The sequence below is a fragment of the Coregonus clupeaformis genome, chromosome 30 (genome assembly GCF_020615455.1).
Source record: "Coregonus clupeaformis isolate EN_2021a chromosome 30, ASM2061545v1, whole genome shotgun sequence".
Lineage (NCBI taxonomy): Eukaryota > Metazoa > Chordata > Actinopteri > Salmoniformes > Salmonidae > Coregonus > Coregonus clupeaformis.
Window position 1 is genome coordinate 8,774,163 of NC_059221.1, and position 18,583 is coordinate 8,792,745.

At 45.2% G+C, this 18,583-nt stretch overlaps 1 protein-coding gene across 1 annotated transcript; it reads left to right on the forward strand.

Moving 5' to 3' along the window:
- Positions 1 to 16,779: 16,779 nt before the first annotated feature.
- Positions 16,780 to 18,152, forward strand: LOC121546781 (transcription factor HES-2-like). The gene is made up of 3 exons (XM_041858018.1): positions 16,780 to 16,910; positions 17,019 to 17,114; positions 17,254 to 18,152. Exons 1-3 carry the CDS (start codon positions 16,821 to 16,823, stop codon positions 17,656 to 17,658), a joined length of 591 nt encoding a protein of 196 aa, XP_041713952.1. The 5' UTR covers positions 16,780 to 16,820; the 3' UTR covers positions 17,659 to 18,152.
- The last annotated feature ends 431 nt before the right edge of the window (positions 18,153 to 18,583 follow it).

Here is an 18,583-nt window from a genome sequence, read left to right on the forward strand (position 1 = left end):
CTGAATCTACTAGCGCCTTATGCTGGGAATGAGGTGCCACCTGTGGAAACCTCACAGGAATACTCATGTGACCAACAGAGAGCTCTGGGTAAGTGGGGCGCCTACTCACCTGAAATGACTCCCCAGTGCGTGGCCTGTTCTCACCTCTCCCAGGAGACCCTCCCCAGCACCTGGCCGCAGTGTGTCCTCCACGACCGCAGGTGGTGCAGGGGATGGCCCCCTCGGGTTCCCTCTCCTCCTCTCTCTAGCGCCAGCACCCCGAGCTCCATGGGAATCGGCTCGGGGGTGCTGGAGGTTGGACTGGACGACCCCCACTCGGGACGTCCGCGGGTAGCCAGCAGGGTGTCCAGACGGATGGTAATGTCCACCAACTGGTCAAACGACAGATTGGTGTCCCTGCAGGCCAGCTCCCGACGAACGTCCTCTCGTAGACTACACCGGTACTGGTCGATGAGGGCCCTCTCATTCCACCCCGCTTCCACCGCTAGTGTCCGGAACTCCAGTGCGAACTCCTGTGCGCTCCTCTTCCCCTGTCGGAGGTGGAATAGACGCTCTCCCGCCGCTTTCCCCTCAGGTGGATGATCGAAGACAGCCCTGAAGCGGCGGGAGAACTCCGCGTAGGTGATGGTTGCGGCGTCTATTCCCCTCCATTCGGCGTTGGCCCACTCCAACGCCTTGCCGGAGAGACAGGAGATGAGGGCGGAGACGCTCTCGTATCCCGAGGGCGCCGGCTGCAGAACCGTCATATGCCCTCGGGAGTGAGAGCTGAATGCCACTGGGTTCCGGTGCTGAGAGAGGAGGACTGGCCATTGGTGATGAGTTGTTGTAAGGGTCCTTGGCCACCTCTTGATTCACCAATCGGCACAGAGTGTTGGACACCTCGTCCATGGCGGTCCCGAGTTGCCGGATCATGGCGTCCTGGTAGTTGATCCGGTCCAGCAGGGATTCGGGTGCCGCCGCTGTTCCTGCTGACTCCATGATGGTGTGTTGTTCTGTCACTAAACCGATGTGGATGTGGTGGAGGAGTCAAGCGCAGGAAACAGAGGTTAGTCCAACAAGACTTTAATAGTCTAAATAACACGAGTGGAAAACCCCGACCTCGAAAATACACGAAGTGGCGAGGGAAAATTACGCACACGCGTAAAACACTAAACATGAAACAAAACGGAATACAAGCACGTAGCATCGACAAAGTGGCAACAAAGTAACAACACACAAATACCCTAGAGCAAAACAAGGAACTTATAAGACACGTAATCAACACCCAAACAGACACAGGTGTGACAGACAGACAAAAGCAATCAAATACAGAAACATAGAGCGGTGGCAGCTAGTACTCCGGGGACGGCGAACGCCGAAGCCTGCCCGAACCAGGAGGAGGAGAAGCCTCGGCCGAAACCGTGACACTTACGCCGTTTAAGCTAGAAACACGGTTCAAACTTTAAAACATGTAGACTGGTCTGGATTGAGAGATGTACATACAACTTATTTATATATTTTATACTTGTTAAACTATTCTTCTTTTTGTCCTTTTTTTTGTCCATCTTTATTCACTTTCATGGGACGTTTTTCACCATTCTAAAGGCCCCATCAATGTAAATGCAACAATACAACTTTTGACACAAATTAGCTACTTTGACCACTTTGCCAACAAATAAGACAAAAAGTTAGAGTATGAAATCGTCCTCCAATATCTTATACCGATCAAATGATACAGCTGTTTAACTGACTGCATCAAAGACATTTCCTTTTTATAACAACTGACATTTTTACCACTTTCCCAACAAGTTAGACAACACATTTTCTGCTATTCAAATATGTTGTCAGAACAAAAATGTATGCTACGGTTCTAACGATACAGCTGTTTTAGTAACTGCATTAACACATATTGTAATGAATACTCGGACAGAGTGGTAAGATCCAATCGCAGAATAGCGATGCTTTATTAGAGTACAGACAAGGGAATAGCTTAATCGTGGTCGGGCGGGCTGTGGTCAAAACCGAGACAGGCATAGGCAGAGGTACCAAAGGAGCGGGCTTAGTCGTAGTCGAGGTCACAGGCACAGGATCAGAGAACGGTAATCACTGGGGCAGACAAGCAGAGGATTAAGCAATACGGGGAGTCAAACAACAAGGCACAGGTCGGATACACGGGTAATCAAAACAACAAACTCTCTCTCTCTCTCGGAACAAAACGCTTTAGCAAGTCACAAAGGAACAATACCTCGCACCGACTGAACCTCTGAGCACACCTTATATCCTACCCTAATTACGGACAGGTGTGCTCAGAACTCAGGTGAACCAGATCGAGTCTGATGACTCCCCCTCTCTGTAGATCGGGGAAGTGTCAGACTCTGTCTAGACCCAGCCAACCCCCGATCCCTTACAGTACCCCCCCTCCCCAGGGCCGGCTCCTGACGGCCTTCTACCTCTACCGGGTGGTCTTCCTCTGGGTCGGGGTCCGGGATGATCTGGGTGTTCAGCGTGGAAAGTGGCCTTGAGAGCGGGGTCTAGTATGTCCTTAGCAGGAACCCAGGACCGTTCCTCCGGTCCATATCCCTCCCAGTCCACGAGATATTCGATGCCCCCTCGTCTCGTCTTGACTCCAGTACCTCGTGGACTGTATAGGTGGTGTCCTGTTCATCCTCCAAAGGTGGTGTAGTAGGTTGTTGAGCGATTGGTGGATACATCGGGCTATAATGAACAGGTTTCAGCAGGGAGACGTGGAACGTAGGGTTTATCCTGTAGTGTCGAGGGAGTAACAGACGGTAGGTGACAGGGTTAATACGTCTCTGTACTTTGAAGGGACCAATGTACCTGGGTTGGAGCTTCTTGCAGCTCCGTCGGAACCGCAGGTCTCGGGTAGACAGCCACACTCGTTGTCCGGGTTGATAAGTGGGAGTAGGTCTCCGGCGTCGGTCGGCATAGGTCTTTTGCTGCTGTGAGGCTTGACTGAGATGTTGATGGGCCGTCTCCCAGACCTGCGCACTCCGACGGAACCACTCGTCCACCGCCGGTACCATCCCGGGTGCGGTATCCCACGGAAACAGGGGTGGTTGATACCCTAGAACACACTGAAAGGGCGTTAGACGTAGGGAGGTGTGAATGAGTGAGTTCTGAGCATACTCTACCCAAGGAAGGAATCGGCTCCACTCTTGCGGCTGCCGCGAACATTGTTGCCGTAGATACTTCCCAATTTCCTGGTTGAGCCGTTCGGTCTGCCCATTGGTCTGGGGATGATATCCGGAGGTGAGGCTCACCGAGATACCCAAGCGTTCGCAGAAGGCCTTCCAAACCCGGGATACGAACTGGGGTCCCCGGTCGGAAACAATATCCTCTGGAACACCAAACTGCCGGAACACCTGGTTAAACATAGTCTCCGCCATCTGAGTGGCGTTAGGTAAACGGGTCATGGGTACTAACCAACACATCTTTGAGAATCGATCGATGACCACGAGAATAACAGTATGGCCCTCTGATTCTGGTAGGTCGGTAACAAAGTCCATAGCAATGTGCGACCAGGGTCGTTGAGGGGTTGGCAATGGCATCAGCTTACCCTCCGGTAGTGCTCGAGGCGTCTTGGACTGAGCACAAACTGGGCAGGATAATACGTAGTCTCGGACGTCATCTGTGAGGGAATCCCACCAGTATTTTCAACTGATGAGTCGAGTAGTTCGAGTGATTCCGGGATGACCAGATCCTAGCGACGTGTGGCACCATTCCATCAGTTGAGGTCGAAGCGGAGCTGGTACAAACACCTTCGACACCGGGGTTTCTGGAGGGGCTGGTTCCGCTTGTAGGCTCTCCTGAATCGTGTCATCGATAGCCCACCTCACAGGGCCAGCACGGCAACTCATGGGGAGGATAGGTTCTGGTTCAACCGGTCTGTCAGCGCGCTCGAACCGTCGGGAAAGCGCGTCCGCCTTACAATTCTTGGACCCGGGAATATAAGAGACAGTGAATTGGAAACGGTTGAAGAACAAAGACCACCTTGCCTGTCGGGAGTTCAGTCGTTTAGCACTGTGAAGATACTCCAGATTGCGGTGGTCCGTGAGCACTTGGAACGGATGAGCTGCTCCCTCCAGCCAATGTCTCCACTCCTCCAGTGCTAACTTCACCGCCAGCAATTCACGATTTCCCACGTCGTAGTTCTGCTCGGCCGGATTCATCCAGTCTTACCCCGTCGGGAGTGAGTATGGCCCCAAGGAAGGAAATCATCGTGACATGAAATTCACTCTTCTCGGCCTTCACGAACAGAGAGTGTTGGCGGAGTCGGTCCAGAACCTGTCGTACATGGGACACATGTTCACTCAGAGAGTTAGAGTAGATGAGGATGTCATCAATGTACACTATGACGAAACGATCAATCAAGTCCCTAAAAATGTCATTCATGAACGCCTGGAACACAGAGGGCGCGTTAGTAAGTCCATAGGGCATAACACAATATTCATAATGTCCTCGATGGGTGATGAAGGCGGTCTTCCATTCATCCCCCTCTCTAATGCACACCAGATTGTACGCACTCCTGAGGTCCAGTTTACTGTAGATGGAGGCTTGCCCCACCTGCTCGAGGGCCGCTGGAATCAAAGGAAGGGGGTAACGATTTTTTATGGTGATATCGTTCAAACCTCGATAGTCTATGCAAGGACAAAGTCCGCCATCCTTTTTCTTAACAAAGAAAAAACTGGATGCGGCGGGAGACGTAGATGGGCGAATGGTCCCTTGCTGAAGTGCCTCATCAATATACTTGCTCATTGATTCCCGTTCCGGCTGAGACAAAGGGTAGATTCGTCCGCGAGGAGGGGTAGCCCCGGATAGCAGATCAATGGCACAATCCCAGGCCCGATGCGGTGGTAGCACGGTAGCCCTCTCCTTGGAGAACACCTGCGCGTAATCCTGGTACTCTGTAGGAACAACAGTAGACACCGCACCCTTCGCATCCTCCACAGTAGACATTTTGCAAGGTAAAATGAGGCACTCAGCCCTACATACCTCACTCCAAGCCGTGATATCGCCAGATTTCCAGGAGATGACCGGATCATGGGTAACGAGCCAGGGGTGGCCGAGGACTAGCGGCTCCCGTGGAGCGGAGATGACGAACAGAATGATGTTCTCATGGTGCAGGGAGCCCACTTGTAACTTGATTTCCCCGGTACGGTGCGTAATGAACCCAGTGCCCATGGGCTCACCGTCTAGCGCGTTGACTCGCAGGGGAGGTTGAATTGGGATAAGTTGAACTCCCAACTCCTCAGCAAGACCCATATCCAGAAAGCTGGCCGCCGCTCCGGAATCAATAAGTCCTTCCAACCTGCGCACTTTCTCTCCGACAGATAAGGTAACAGGCACATACATTTGTTTAGATGTAATGTGCAACACTGGAGTCTCACTCACCGGTTTGGCAGTTCCGAGGCGATATCCTGGGGTACGGTTAGGTCGTACCGGACATTGACGAACGAAATGACCCGCCTGACCACAATACAGGCATAGTCCGTCTTGCCGACGTTGTTGTCTCACCGAACCTTGTAGAGGTGACCGTCCCAGTTGCATAGGTTCCTCCTCAGATTCTCTCCTCCGCTCTGTCGATTGCATAGGACCAGTGATCGAGGGCTCCCGGACTGTGGATGCCTTGTGTTGCACTATAAGATTATCAATAGAGATGGCGATTTTGATAAACTCATGTAGCGCAGTGATATCTCCTCGACAAGCCAACTCAGTCTGTACGTCTTTGCGCAGCCCTCTTCGGAAAACTGTGAGCAAAGCAGTTTCGCTCCATCCGCTACCGGCTGCTATAGTACGGAACTCTAAAGCGTAGTCGGCTACTGTGCGACAGCCCTGCTGAAGTTCGCATAGTTGGTCTCCCACACTACGCCCAGATACTGGGTGGTCGAACACCTCTTGAAACAGTCTCTTGAACTGAACTTCCGCATTCAACTCGGGGACCTCAGCTGCCCAAAGCGCAGTAGCCCAATCCAGTGCTCTTCCCGTTAGCAGAGAAATCATGAAATCCACCCTGCTACGGTCATCAGAAAACATAGTACGATTATATGACGTATACAGGGACATCTGGAGTAGAAACCCCTGACATTTGCCAGGTTCCCCGTCGTACCTTGTCGGTATAGAAATCGGAGGTGCATGACGAGGACTGACCGTACTCGGGGTGGTGCCTTCCGCTGCACCAGTGTTGAGTAGCTGTAGGAGTTCATCCATGCGTTTCTCCTGTATCTCCCATCGCCTCTGTAATTCCGCTGGATCCATGGTAATGGCGAGGTATTCTGTAATGAATACTCGGACAGAGTGGTAAGATCCAATCGCAGAATAGCGATGCTTTATTAGAGTACAGACAAGGGAATAGCTTAATCGTGGTCGGGCGGGCTGTGGTCAAAACCGAGACAGGCATAGGCAGAGGTACCAAAGGAGCGGGCTTAGTCGTAGTCGAGGTCACAGGCACAGGATCAGAGAACGGTAATCACTGGGGCAGACAAGCAGAGGATTAAGCAATACGGGGAGTCAAACAACAAGGCACAGGTCGGATACACGGGTAATCAAAACAACAAACTCTCTCTCTCTCTCTCGGAACAAAACGCTTAGCAAGTCACAAAGGAACAATACCTCGCACCGACTGAACCTCTGAGCACACCTTATATCCTACCCTAATTACGGACAGGTGTGCTCAGAACTCAGGTGAACCAGATCGAGTCTGATGACTCCCCCTCTCTGTAGATCGGGGAAGTGTCAGACTCTGTCTAGACCCAGCCAACCCCCGATCCCTTACACATATCTTCCAACTTTTCCCAAACAACTGCCGTTTTGACCACTACCCCAACAAGTCAGACAAAAACTTAGAGCGTATGAAATCTTCCTCTACTTCTCTGCTTTGCAAATCTGAATGCCGATTAGGAATAGCTTCTACCAATCAATAGGTAGAGTTGTTTTAGTAACCAATCAACTGCTTTCTTTATAGATGCAGTAAATCATGTCAGAAGCAAGCAGACTCAATACTTACCAACAACAGCTGCAAATTCCAATAAAACTACATCAAGTTCACTTTCCTTGCTTTGTCTAATGACACAATCATGAATCTAGCAAATACGTTTTGTGGGTCAGAGTACAGTATTTATTTAATTTCATAGCACAAACATTTGTTAGCATGTTTCTCACACATGCTTTAGCCATAGAGGGAAAAGGGTTGCCAAGCAACACAAGCCCCGGAGGAAGACAACGTCTTCATAGGCAACAAATTCCCATGATTTGAACAGCTAGCGCTAAGATTTCTAATGCTTCTCCGGTCTGGATGACATTGAATGATAAAGAGAAGATTTATAATAATCACTCGTCTTCCTTCTCAGGATCGTGCCCCGTGCTCTAAATAACTCAACTGGCTAGTTTGCCTGTCTGCAAAGAGAAGGGCGGGCTGTACGTTGATCCTGCTGCTCTGATTGGATAGAGTGAAGCTGTCTCCGTTCACTTGCTTCATATTTCACCCGATCACTTCTCATCGCACTTCTTTTAGTTTTCACATGCAACAACTGTAGTTTAGACACTGACCGCAATCACACAGCTACTGACCACAACCACACAACTACTGACCCCAACTACTGACCACAACCACACAACTACTGACCACAACACAACTACAGACCATACCTACTGACCACAACTACTGACCACAACTCCTGACCACAACATCTGACCAGAACCACACAACTACTGACCACAACTGCTGACCACAACTACTGATCACAACACAACTACAGACCTCAACTCCTGACCACAGACCTCAACTCCTGACCACAACTCCTGACCACAACTCCTGACCACAACTCCTGACCACAACTCCTGACCACAACCACAAGAGCAGGCACAGATGGAGAGACCGCACCACTGTTATGTCACACTGGACTAACTTCTTGATAGTTATTTATCATCCCATCTGATTATATAGCACCTGTCTTGACTGCATCAAACTGAGAGAAGCTAGCTAACTAGGCAAATTGAGGCTAGCCATAATGTTACTGCGCTTCTCACCGTCCTACAGTTAGCCTACACATAACAACAACACCATTCAGATTATAGCCTATTTGCATGACAATTACCGGCTGAAAAAATTTCATGACTGCCATAGCCCTACACACACCTACTGATGACACAAATACTGAACCACAAAACTACTGACCACAACCACAAAACTACTGACTACAACTACTGACCACAACCACAAAACTACTGACCACAACTACTGACCACAACCACACAACTACTGACCACACAACTTCAGACCACAACTAATGACCAAAATTCCTGACCACAACTACTGACCACAACTACCTTACCACAGAACTACTGACCACAACTACTGATCACTCTTGATGATATGAAAAGAAAGTTTCAAACAACAATGTGTGAGCAGCATTAGGTGAAAATGGATGAGAAATACTCATACGGATGGAAATATATACTTTCTGGAAATTGTACCTTTTAGTATATCAATAACATCAGTCTGGCCATTCTCTCATCAACCTGAGAGACATTTCAAAACAAACAATCCGGAATTCCAGTTTCTTATATGAACACATCAAAAGCAGTGGTGTAGTGGAGGGTAAACGTAAACGCAGTTTATCCACTTTTTGTGGAAAAATGCATCGAAACGATAAGTACATGTACTGTAGACAGTCGTTATGTACAGTATAGGAGCATCTGGCAGAATAAATTCTTCCTCAGCAGTCGACTGTATATCATTACTCTACACAATATTAAAACAATCATGAATTAGCATTTTAGGATAATATGAATGAGAAAAACTGTAGGACAAATGCAAGATGTTTTCAGGGAAAGTACTTTTTTCAAACAAATCAAACAGTGTAACAAGTTAGGCAGTTTTCAAGTTTTCTCGTGTATCACATTAATCAGAGTATAGACAACCATTTTGTCTTTCTCGTCTTGAAAAACATTTTCAACTTCTTCCACTATCACAAAAGTACGTTTAAAGAGCTAAAGCAAGCCCCACAACTTTATTTGTAAAGGAACAATGGCTACCATGAGAGGTAGATACAGTGAGGGAAAAAAGTATTTGATCCCCTGCTGATTTTGTACGTTTGCCCCCTGACAAAGAAATGATCAGTCTATAATTTTAATGGTAGGTTTATTTGAACAGTGAGAGACAGAATAACAACAAGAAAATCCAGAAAAACGCATGTCAAAAATGTTATAAATTGATTTGCATTTTAATGAGGGAAATAAGTATTTGACCCCCTCTCAATCAGAAAGATTTCTGGCTCCCAGGTGTCTTTAATACAGGTAATGAGGTGAGATTAGGAGCACACTCTTTAAGGGAGTGCTCCTAATCTCAGTTTGTTACCTGTATGAAAGACACCTGTCCACAGAACCAATCAATCAATCAGATTCCAAACTCTCCACCATGGCCAAGACCAAAGAGCTCTCCAAGGATGTCAGGGACAAGATTGTAGACCTACACAAGGCTGGAATGGGCTACAAGACCATCGCCAAGCAGCTTGGTGAGAAGGTGACAACAGTTGGTGCGATTATTCGCAAATGGAAGAAACACAAAATAACTGTCAATCTCCCTCGGCCTGGGGCTCCATGCAAGAACTCACCTCGTGGAGTTGCAATGATCATGAGAACGGTGAGGAATCAGCCCAGAACTACACGGGAGGATCTTGTCAATGATCTCAAGGCAGCTGGGACCATAGTCACCAAGAAAACAATTGGTAACACACTACGCCGTGAAGGACTGAAATCCTGCAGCGCCCGCAAGGTCCCCCTGCTCAAAGAAGTACATATACAGGCCCGTCTGAAATTTGCCAATGAACATCTGAATGATTCAGAGGAGAACTGGGTGAAAGTGTTGTGGTCAGATGAGACCAAAATCGAGCTCTTTGGCATCAACTCAACTCGCCGTGTTTGGAGGAGGAGGAATGCTGCCTATGACCCCAAGAACACCATCCCCACCGTCAAACATGGAGGTGGAAACATTATGCTTTGGGGGGGGGGGGTTTTCTGCAAAGGGGACAGGACAACTTCACCGCATCAAAGGGACGATCGACAGGGCCATGTACCATCAAATCTTGGGTGAGAACCTCCTTCCCTCAGCCAGGGCATTAAAAATGGGTCGTGGATGGGTATTCCAGCATGACAATGACCCAAAAGACATGGCCAAGGCAACAAAGGAGTGGCTCAAGAAGAAGAACATTAAGGTCCTGGAGTGGCCTAGCCAGTCTCCAGACCTTAATCCCATAGAAAATCTGTGGAGGGAGCTGAAGGTTCGAGTTGCCAAACGTCAGCCTCGAAACCTTAATGACTTGGAGAAGATCTGCAAAGAGGAGTGGGACAAAATCCCTCCTGAGATGTGTGCAAACCTGGTGGCCAACTAGAAGAAACGTCTGACCTCTGTGATTGCCAAAAAAGGGTTTTGCCACCAAGTACTAAGTCATGTTTTGCAGACGGGTCAAATACTTATTTCCCTCATTAAAATGCAAATCAATTTATAACATTTTTGACGTGTATTTTTGGATTTTTCTGTTGTTATTCTGTCTCTCACTGTTCAAATAAACCTACCATTAAAATTATAGACTGATCATGTCTTTGTCAGTGGGCAAACGTACAAAATCAGCAGGGGATCAAATACTTTTTTCCCTCACTGTAGATATTCACAGTGCCACTGCTTTCTAACCATTAAAGTTAGAAACTCCAAACCAGCTTCAGGATGATGGAAACACTTAATAGATTCATAGATTATTTAATTCCTCCATCTTTTAATCAGTTTTAATTTGCATCATTTGCATATTAGAACAAACGCGACAACCCTGTAACAATGTAAACATGACACCAACTTTCTAATGTGCAAACGGCCCCAACATAGATTGCTTAAGAAAATGTGTTTGATAGCATCCATACTTTTTGTAATACACAAATATTTAAATGAGCTCCCAATGCATGTTTATGGCAATACAAGATGTTCAGACTGACCCAACTTACATTGCTTGCTTTCAGAATTGTTATACCATTTACACTTTTTGAACTATATCCATTTTAAATGTTCATAAAAGCTCCATAGAATTGAATAGGAAGTATTTGGATTTGCCACTGCTCTTACTGTGTTTAAGCTATCAATTCAAAAGCAACTTTGAGATGTTCAGACTGACCCGAATTAGATTGCTTGCATTTTTTAATACTATTTATACTTTCAACTATAACCATTTAAATGTGCATAAATTAACATGGGTTTGAATGAGAACCATAGGAATACAGAGGTAGCTATTCAAAATGGTCCTGCTCCTTTGTCAATGAAGCTATAAAACCAACTTTAATACATTCAGGCTATCAGTCTGTTATATCTGGTAATTCTCCTCCTTATCTGGTGTCCTGTGTGAATTTTAGTATGCTCCCTCTAATTCTCTCTCTCTCTCCCTCTCTCCCTTCCCTCCCGGAGGACCTGAGCCCTAGGATCATGCCTCAGGACCTGGCCTGATGACTCCTGGCTGTCCCCAGTCCACCTGGTCATGCTGCTGCTCCAGTTTCAACTGTTCTGCCTGTGGCTAGGGAACCCTGACCTGTTCACCGGACATGCTACCTTGTCGCGGACCTGCTGTTTTCAACTCTCTCTCTCTCTACCGCACCTGCTGTCTCGACCTCTGAGTGCTTGGCTATGAAAAGCCAATTGACATTTACTCCTGAGGTACTGACCTCTACAGCCACTGATTATTATTTGACCCTGCTGGTCATCTATGAACGTTTGAACATCTTGAAGAACAATCTGGCCATAAAAATGGCCATGTACTCTTATAATCTCCACCCGGCACAGCCAGAAGGGGACTGGCCACCGCTCAGAGCCTGGTTCCTCGTAGGTTTCTTCCTAGGTCTTTCTAGGGAGTTTTTCCTAGCCACTGTGCTTCTACATCTGCATTGCTTGCTATTTGGGGTTTTAGGCTTTATAAATATATTTGATTGATAACTTATTTCACAACCATAAATACTTTAAAACAAGCTAGCAAGCACACCACACTTTCTTCAGGAAATGTACTTTTCTAGTTCATCATACTTTTTTATATTCCCCAACCATCCATCCATCCATCCACCCCTCATTCATTCATCCCTCTACAATCCCTCAATCACTTGTACTTATTTTAACTGCTTCAGCTTTTGTTCCATTTTGAATTACAATTTAAACTTCTTCCCCTTCCATAAAAATACTGGTATTCCCTAAGTGTTCGTGTTAGGTGCAAAGTCTGCACCTGGTGATCCCTGGATAAACAAAACCATCAAAACAAATGTTGAATATTAATCTGTTTTCATATACACTTAACCACAAAATATCTGCTGCAACTACAGTTGAAGTCGGAAGTTTACATACACTTAGGTTGGAGTCATTAAAACGGGTTTCTCAACTACTCCACACATTTCTTGTTAACAAACTATAGTTTTGGCAAGTCTACTTTGTGCATGACACAAGTAATTTTTCCAACACTTGTTTACAGATAGATTATTTCACTTTAAATTCACTGTATCACAATTCCAGTGGGTCAGATGTTTACATACACTAAGTTGACTGTGCCTTTAAACAGCTTGGAAAATTCCAGAAAACGATGTCATGCTTTAGAAGCTTCTGATAGGCTAATTGACATACTTTGAGTCAATTGGAGGTGTACCTGTGGATATATTTCAAGGCCTACCTTCAAACTCAGTGCCTCTTTGCTTGACATCATGGGAAAATCTGAAGAAATCAGCCAAGAACTCAGAAAAAAAATTGTAGACCTCCAAAAGTCTGGTTCATCCTTGGGAGCAATTTCAAAACGTACATCTGTACAAACAATTGTACGCAAGTATAAACACCATGGGACCACGCAGCCGTCATACCGCTCAGGAAGGAGACGTGTTCTGTCTCCTAGAGATGAACGTACTTTGTTGCGAAAAGTGCAAATAAATCCCAGAACAACAGCAAAGGACCTTGTGAAGATGCTGGAGGAAACAGGTACAAAAGTATCCATATCCACAGTAAAACAAGTCCTATATCGACATAACCTGAAAGGCCGCTCAGCAAGGAAGAAGCCACTGCTCCAAAACCGCCATAAAAAAGCCAGACTACGGTTTGCAAATGGACATGGGGACAAAGATCGTACTTTTTGGACAAATGTCCTCTGGTCTGATTAAACAAAAATAGAACTGTTTGGCCATAATGACCATCGTTATGTTTGGAGGAAAAATGGGGTCGCTTGCAAGCCGAAGAACACCATCCCAACCGTGAAGCACGGGGGTGGCAGCATCATGCTGTGGGGGTGCTTTGCTGCAGGAGGGACTGGTGCACTTCACAAAATAGATGGCATCATGAGGAAGTAAAATAATGTGGATATATTGAAGCAACATCTCAAGACATCAGTCAGGAAGTTAAAGCTTGGTCGCAAATGGGTCTTCCAAATGGACAATGACCCCAAGCATACTTCCAAAGTTGTGGCAAAATGGCTTAAGGACAACAAAGTCAAGGTATTGGAGTGGCCATCACAAAGCCCTGACCTCAATCCTGTAGAACATTTGTGGGCAGAACTGAAAAAGTGTGTGCGAGCAAGGAGGCCTACAAACCTGACACAGTTACACCAGCTCTGTCCGAAGGAATGGGCCAAAATTCACCCAACTTATTGTGGGAAGCTTGTGGAAGGCTACCCGAAACGTTTGACCCAAGTTAAACAATTTAAAGGCAATGCTACCAAATACTAATAGAGTGTATGTAAACTTCTGACCCATTGGGAATGTGATGAAAGAAATAAAAGCTTAAATAAATCATTCTCTCTACTATTATTCTGACATTTCACATTCTTAAAATAAAGTGGTGATCCTAACTGACCTAAGACAGGGACTTTTTACTAGGATTAAATGTCAGGAATTGTGAAAAACTGAGTTTAAATGTATTTGGCTAAGGTGTATGTAAACTTCCGACTTCAACTGTATAATAAGTGAGTGCTGGCCCTTTTCCCAGCTGTGTTCCATTCCTAAAACCTAACTTCTGATGTTGCACCTGTCACCAACCCATTTCACTGCAAATACATTTTGGTGGTCTGATAAGCTCAACAAAAACGGTTTAGATATACTTTACCAATGTTGTATATCTTACTGTATTTTATGACATGAAATGTTTTGGATGGATCCCAAATTGTATAAGGTGCACATTGTATAAAAGAGCTTCCAAACTCATTTGATGTGTTTTGGACAAATGGGTCAAGTGCAATAACCATTATGTGAGTTATATACAAAACTATTGTATTCAATGGACACAAACCAAATGACAATACTACTTTACCATCTAATTGGTTTGGTTTAGATACAATAGATCTACTATTGGGTATAGGCTACATTGGATTTCACACAAGTAAACCAGACATGACCTGAGATGTTGTTTTTTTCACTCCGGTTTGTCTGGCTAAAGAGACGCCGGTCACGCCATGACAAAAGAAGTGTAGAGCTCAACTCAAGCTACGCAGCTCCTCGTCATGGGCAGTCGTGGTGCAGCCGAAATCCTCCCCCATCCCAAAAGCTGAATTTTTCATTCTCACGTATCAGAACCTTCTTAGACAATAGGTCATTGTCCATTCAGCTTTCACAGATGGGTTACCCACGCCGAATTTGCTGGGAAGACAAAGGAGACCCTAACCGTAAGCTCTAAATGGAAAAGTTCTGGATTCATACAGCCGAAATGTTAATTGAAGGCCCCGCGGGGGTGATAGGGGCACGTGTAGCAAGTGCGCGTATCAATTTCAGGGCTTCGTTTTGTTCCACGCCAAGCGTTCGCTCGACTGCATCATTAGAAGGTTCTGCCCCCACAGAATTAGAACGATGGTTATCTTGGAAGTATTTCGATTATTTATCTTATTGAAAATGTTTTGAAACATGCAGACCTCACAGGTCAAGTACACATGGTAATTAAAAATGATTTGTGATAACAAATATCCTGTTTCGAACAATCTGTGAGTTACTTGAAAATATGCAAGGCTTATAATGAAAAGCTATGTTATTTGTTTGATTCTCTGTTTCTTAAACTAAAACGATGCAACCCGTCTCTGAACTAGGGCATCGACCATCAACAATTCGTTACACTCAAATAGGCTTTTACGCACAAACATTGATGAACACACTTGCGAAAATATAGCTTGGACGCTATAAAGCATTTAAAAGTCAAGCCAACCGGACTATTGCAATATGGAGAGAGCATATATAGAAAGGGGGGTGTGGGGGAAATCTATTTTGGCATCCTAGTTTTTAATCATTGATACCATGGAGACCATAACCCAATAGCATGCAGATTTTGTAGGCTACCGACGCCAAAAATTGTTAGCAAAACATGCTTCGTAGACAAACTTATTGCAGAAAAAGTTTAGAACAAGTAGGGTGGGGGCTTCCTCCCTTATAGTAGGGTGACACGGGCTGGTGGTAGGGGGGATGGTAGTGGGGAGGAGGGGGACATGGGAGAGGTGGGTTGGGTTGAGGGGTGGGTTAGGGGTCGGTAACAGACGCCCATCTGGTCTCCATGGCGCGTGCTGCACGCGTGGTTCCCATGAGAACCGTCGAGTTTGATAGGTCGTTAACACTGTAGTGATTGTCGTTAGAAACTGGTAGCCTATGGAAGACATGCTAAAGGCATTTCTGAATAGAATTAACGGTAAATGGTTTGTTGGCTCGAATTAAGAGTGGTTCCACTCCTAAATGTGTCTCAGGATATAGGCCAAATGTTATACACATTTCTACATTTGCTTTGTTCATGTAGGAACTAAACGCATTTCCATTCATACCCATCATCTGTTGTGCATCCCCCCGAAGTCACGCCCCTCCCCAGGCACCACAAGTAGGCTACAGGTAAAGACAGCTTCCATCAGAAATGTAATAGGCTTAGACGTCACACAGTAAGAAAAGTATTGTTGATCACAATTTACAAGCAGATGTTATTTGAAGTTAGCTTGGCTTGGGTATCTGTCGGTGTAAATTTAAATAATGCATAAAGCCCAGTGCCCCCTCCATCGTCCATCCATCCATAGCTCCTCCACCAATGTTATACTATGATACAGAATGGATATCAAACAACATCTGTGCAAAACATGTATAACGCTATCTACAAAACGTGAGAGGCTGAACGTATATTTGAAAAACGTGTATTGAATTTAACCATATCCATCTATTGTAACCTGCATATATTTATCGAATTGAACGTGAAATTGAACACAGGTTAAATATTTATTCAAATAACATGTAGGCCTAATGTGTGGTTGATATGTTTCTATTCACTAACCATGAAAGGTGTTACAATGCAATATGTTTTCCATGGAACATTGGTTATGCGTAATTACGCATGGGTATCGAACCATTTAACTTAATCAAAAACGTAAATAATAAGCTGTAAATAAAAAAGCTATGCAATTCAGAATAATCAGAGAATAATGAGAAATCTTTGAAATGAAAGACTGCTTGTATACAATAGCATTTCATGTTCAAATCACTTTGACCAAAAAGCAACGCTTATTTACGTAGACGTTTTGCAAGCTTTGTATCGTCAAATTTAGCTTGCACGCACCATAGTTGTTATGCTTGGATTAAATTGGGAGACAGATGGTTATTGTTGCAGATTTGGTGCTCTTGTGTTGTTTCAAATGCAAAGGTCCTCAGTCAAAATTATTTGACGGTAGCTTGGGGGCGTACCCGTGACGCACAGAACCGACGCTCAGGACCTCCATATAAACTGTAGCCCGAGGTCTTTGGAAACATATCCTCTCCAATCTCCAAGATTTCTACTTCAAAATAGTGCTCCTTCACATAAGAGAACGAAAATGACTCAAAAGATGGCCTCCGAATCTATCCAATCCCTTGCTCCAAGGCTAACTGTGGCCAGGAGAAAAGAGGCGCTTGAATTGAGAAAGGTACGGGTCTAAATAGATACAATAGAATAGAAAATACGTTTGTGCATCTAGATTCTCGTGTTAAATGTTTTTGCAATGGATTCTAAATTGTGTGTTACCCTTTTTCAGACAATGAAACCTTTGTTGGAAAAGAGAAGGCGCGCCCGTATCAATGACAGCCTCAACCATCTGAAGACTCTGATCCTTCCACTCACAGGGAAAGATGTAAGTTCCAAATAACCAACAAATAGGCTACGCTTTATACGTGTCTAGAACACACAGCTGTAAACATTTCATCATCGAAGTTATGCTTATAGATAGATACAGTGGACTAACCATCGCCCTGTTCTCTTTTTGTGTGCAGAATTCTCGGTACTCGAAGCTTGAGAAAGCTGACATCCTTGAGATGACCGTAAGATTCCTCAGTGATATTCCTGCTGCTCAGAAAAAAAGTACCTCAGACAGCTTCAAAGAAGGGTACAAAGCCTGCCTGCAGCGCGTCACTGCGCTGATCCCCAAAACGAACTTGGACAAAGACTCATGCCAGCGGTTGAACGACTTCATCCAGCAGTCCATGTCTGCGTCCGTCGCCCCAGCCTGTCAGAACTGTTGCGCTCAGAGCTCCAGGGCTTTCCCCCAGATTCAGCAGAGACTCTTGAGCCTCAAAGCAAACGTTGGCTCCAGAATCGAGAGCCACTCGAACTCGCTTCCCAACCGGCCCCAGCCAGTGCCACAAGCTGTCAATGCTAACATGTGGAGACCCTGGTAGATTCAAAAAGCCATAACGCCAATGTAAATTGTATGCTATGTACATGTCGGGAAAACGTCTATTGTACATATGTATCTATCAGTACTAGGCTATAGAGATGCATGCATTGTCATATTCTCTTGATGAAAAGCTATAATTCATCGTTAAATCATGTTAGTTAAGTATTATATACTGAAGTAATTACGCACGTCTTCTGTCCTATAAGTTGACAAGTTTGAAGAAATTCTCATTTAAGATCTGCATGGATTTAATTTTTCAATATTTAGTCCTCTTTGGGGGGTTAAATGATAAAAGGGCCACAGAAAACGCCCCTGTAAACCCAAAGGGTTATTATATGTATGTAATTTGCACTTTAGACTTCAGTATCCTGGGTCTGTGCAGATAAACGATATGTAAGCACGTTGTGTTGTTACTTAAAAACGTAAAATGTATCTTTTAGGGATGTATTTGTAAATATATTACCATTGCGCATTGTATATACATTTAGCTGTAATAAAAACTGCGATACCGTGGTATATTCCTCTTAATTTCAACTTTCCTTTGTCTTTGTTGGTATGACTAGGATATATGTAGCCATAACGTAGGCCTAGACTAAGCACCAAAATATTATTTCATTTTAGTTGGTAAGAAAATGTATCATTACGCACTGAAGTGCGTGTCATCAAGACGCAACCACCAACTGTTCCCCAAACGTTTAAACACATGGCCTTAAAAGGTTAGTAAAATAGTAAACATGCCCTTTTAAGTAACAAGGTTTTAGTCAAATAAGATGCAGTTGGGCAGTTGAGCAAGTGTAGCACATGAGGATCTGTGAAACTTATGCAGCAGCCTGAAGTGTCCCCACTTGTGCCAGCGAATAGCTAGCTTTTCGCGTGGCGCGGACTGGTAAGACGCTTCAGGAGGGCGGTCACGTGTGCTAGCAAGG

Bases quoted from the DNA above. Each gene is read 5' to 3' on its own strand.
- LOC121546781 (XM_041858018.1), top strand. From the start codon at position 16,821: ATGACTCAAAAGATGGCCTCCGAATCTATCCAATCCCTTGCTCCAAGG. The intron at 16,911-17,018 runs GTACGGGTCTAA...ACCCTTTTTCAG, and splicing joins AGGCGCTTGAATTGAGAAAG to ACAATGAAACCTTTGTTGGA. The intron at 17,115-17,253 runs GTAAGTTCCAAA...TTTTGTGTGCAG, and splicing joins TTCCACTCACAGGGAAAGAT to AATTCTCGGTACTCGAAGCT.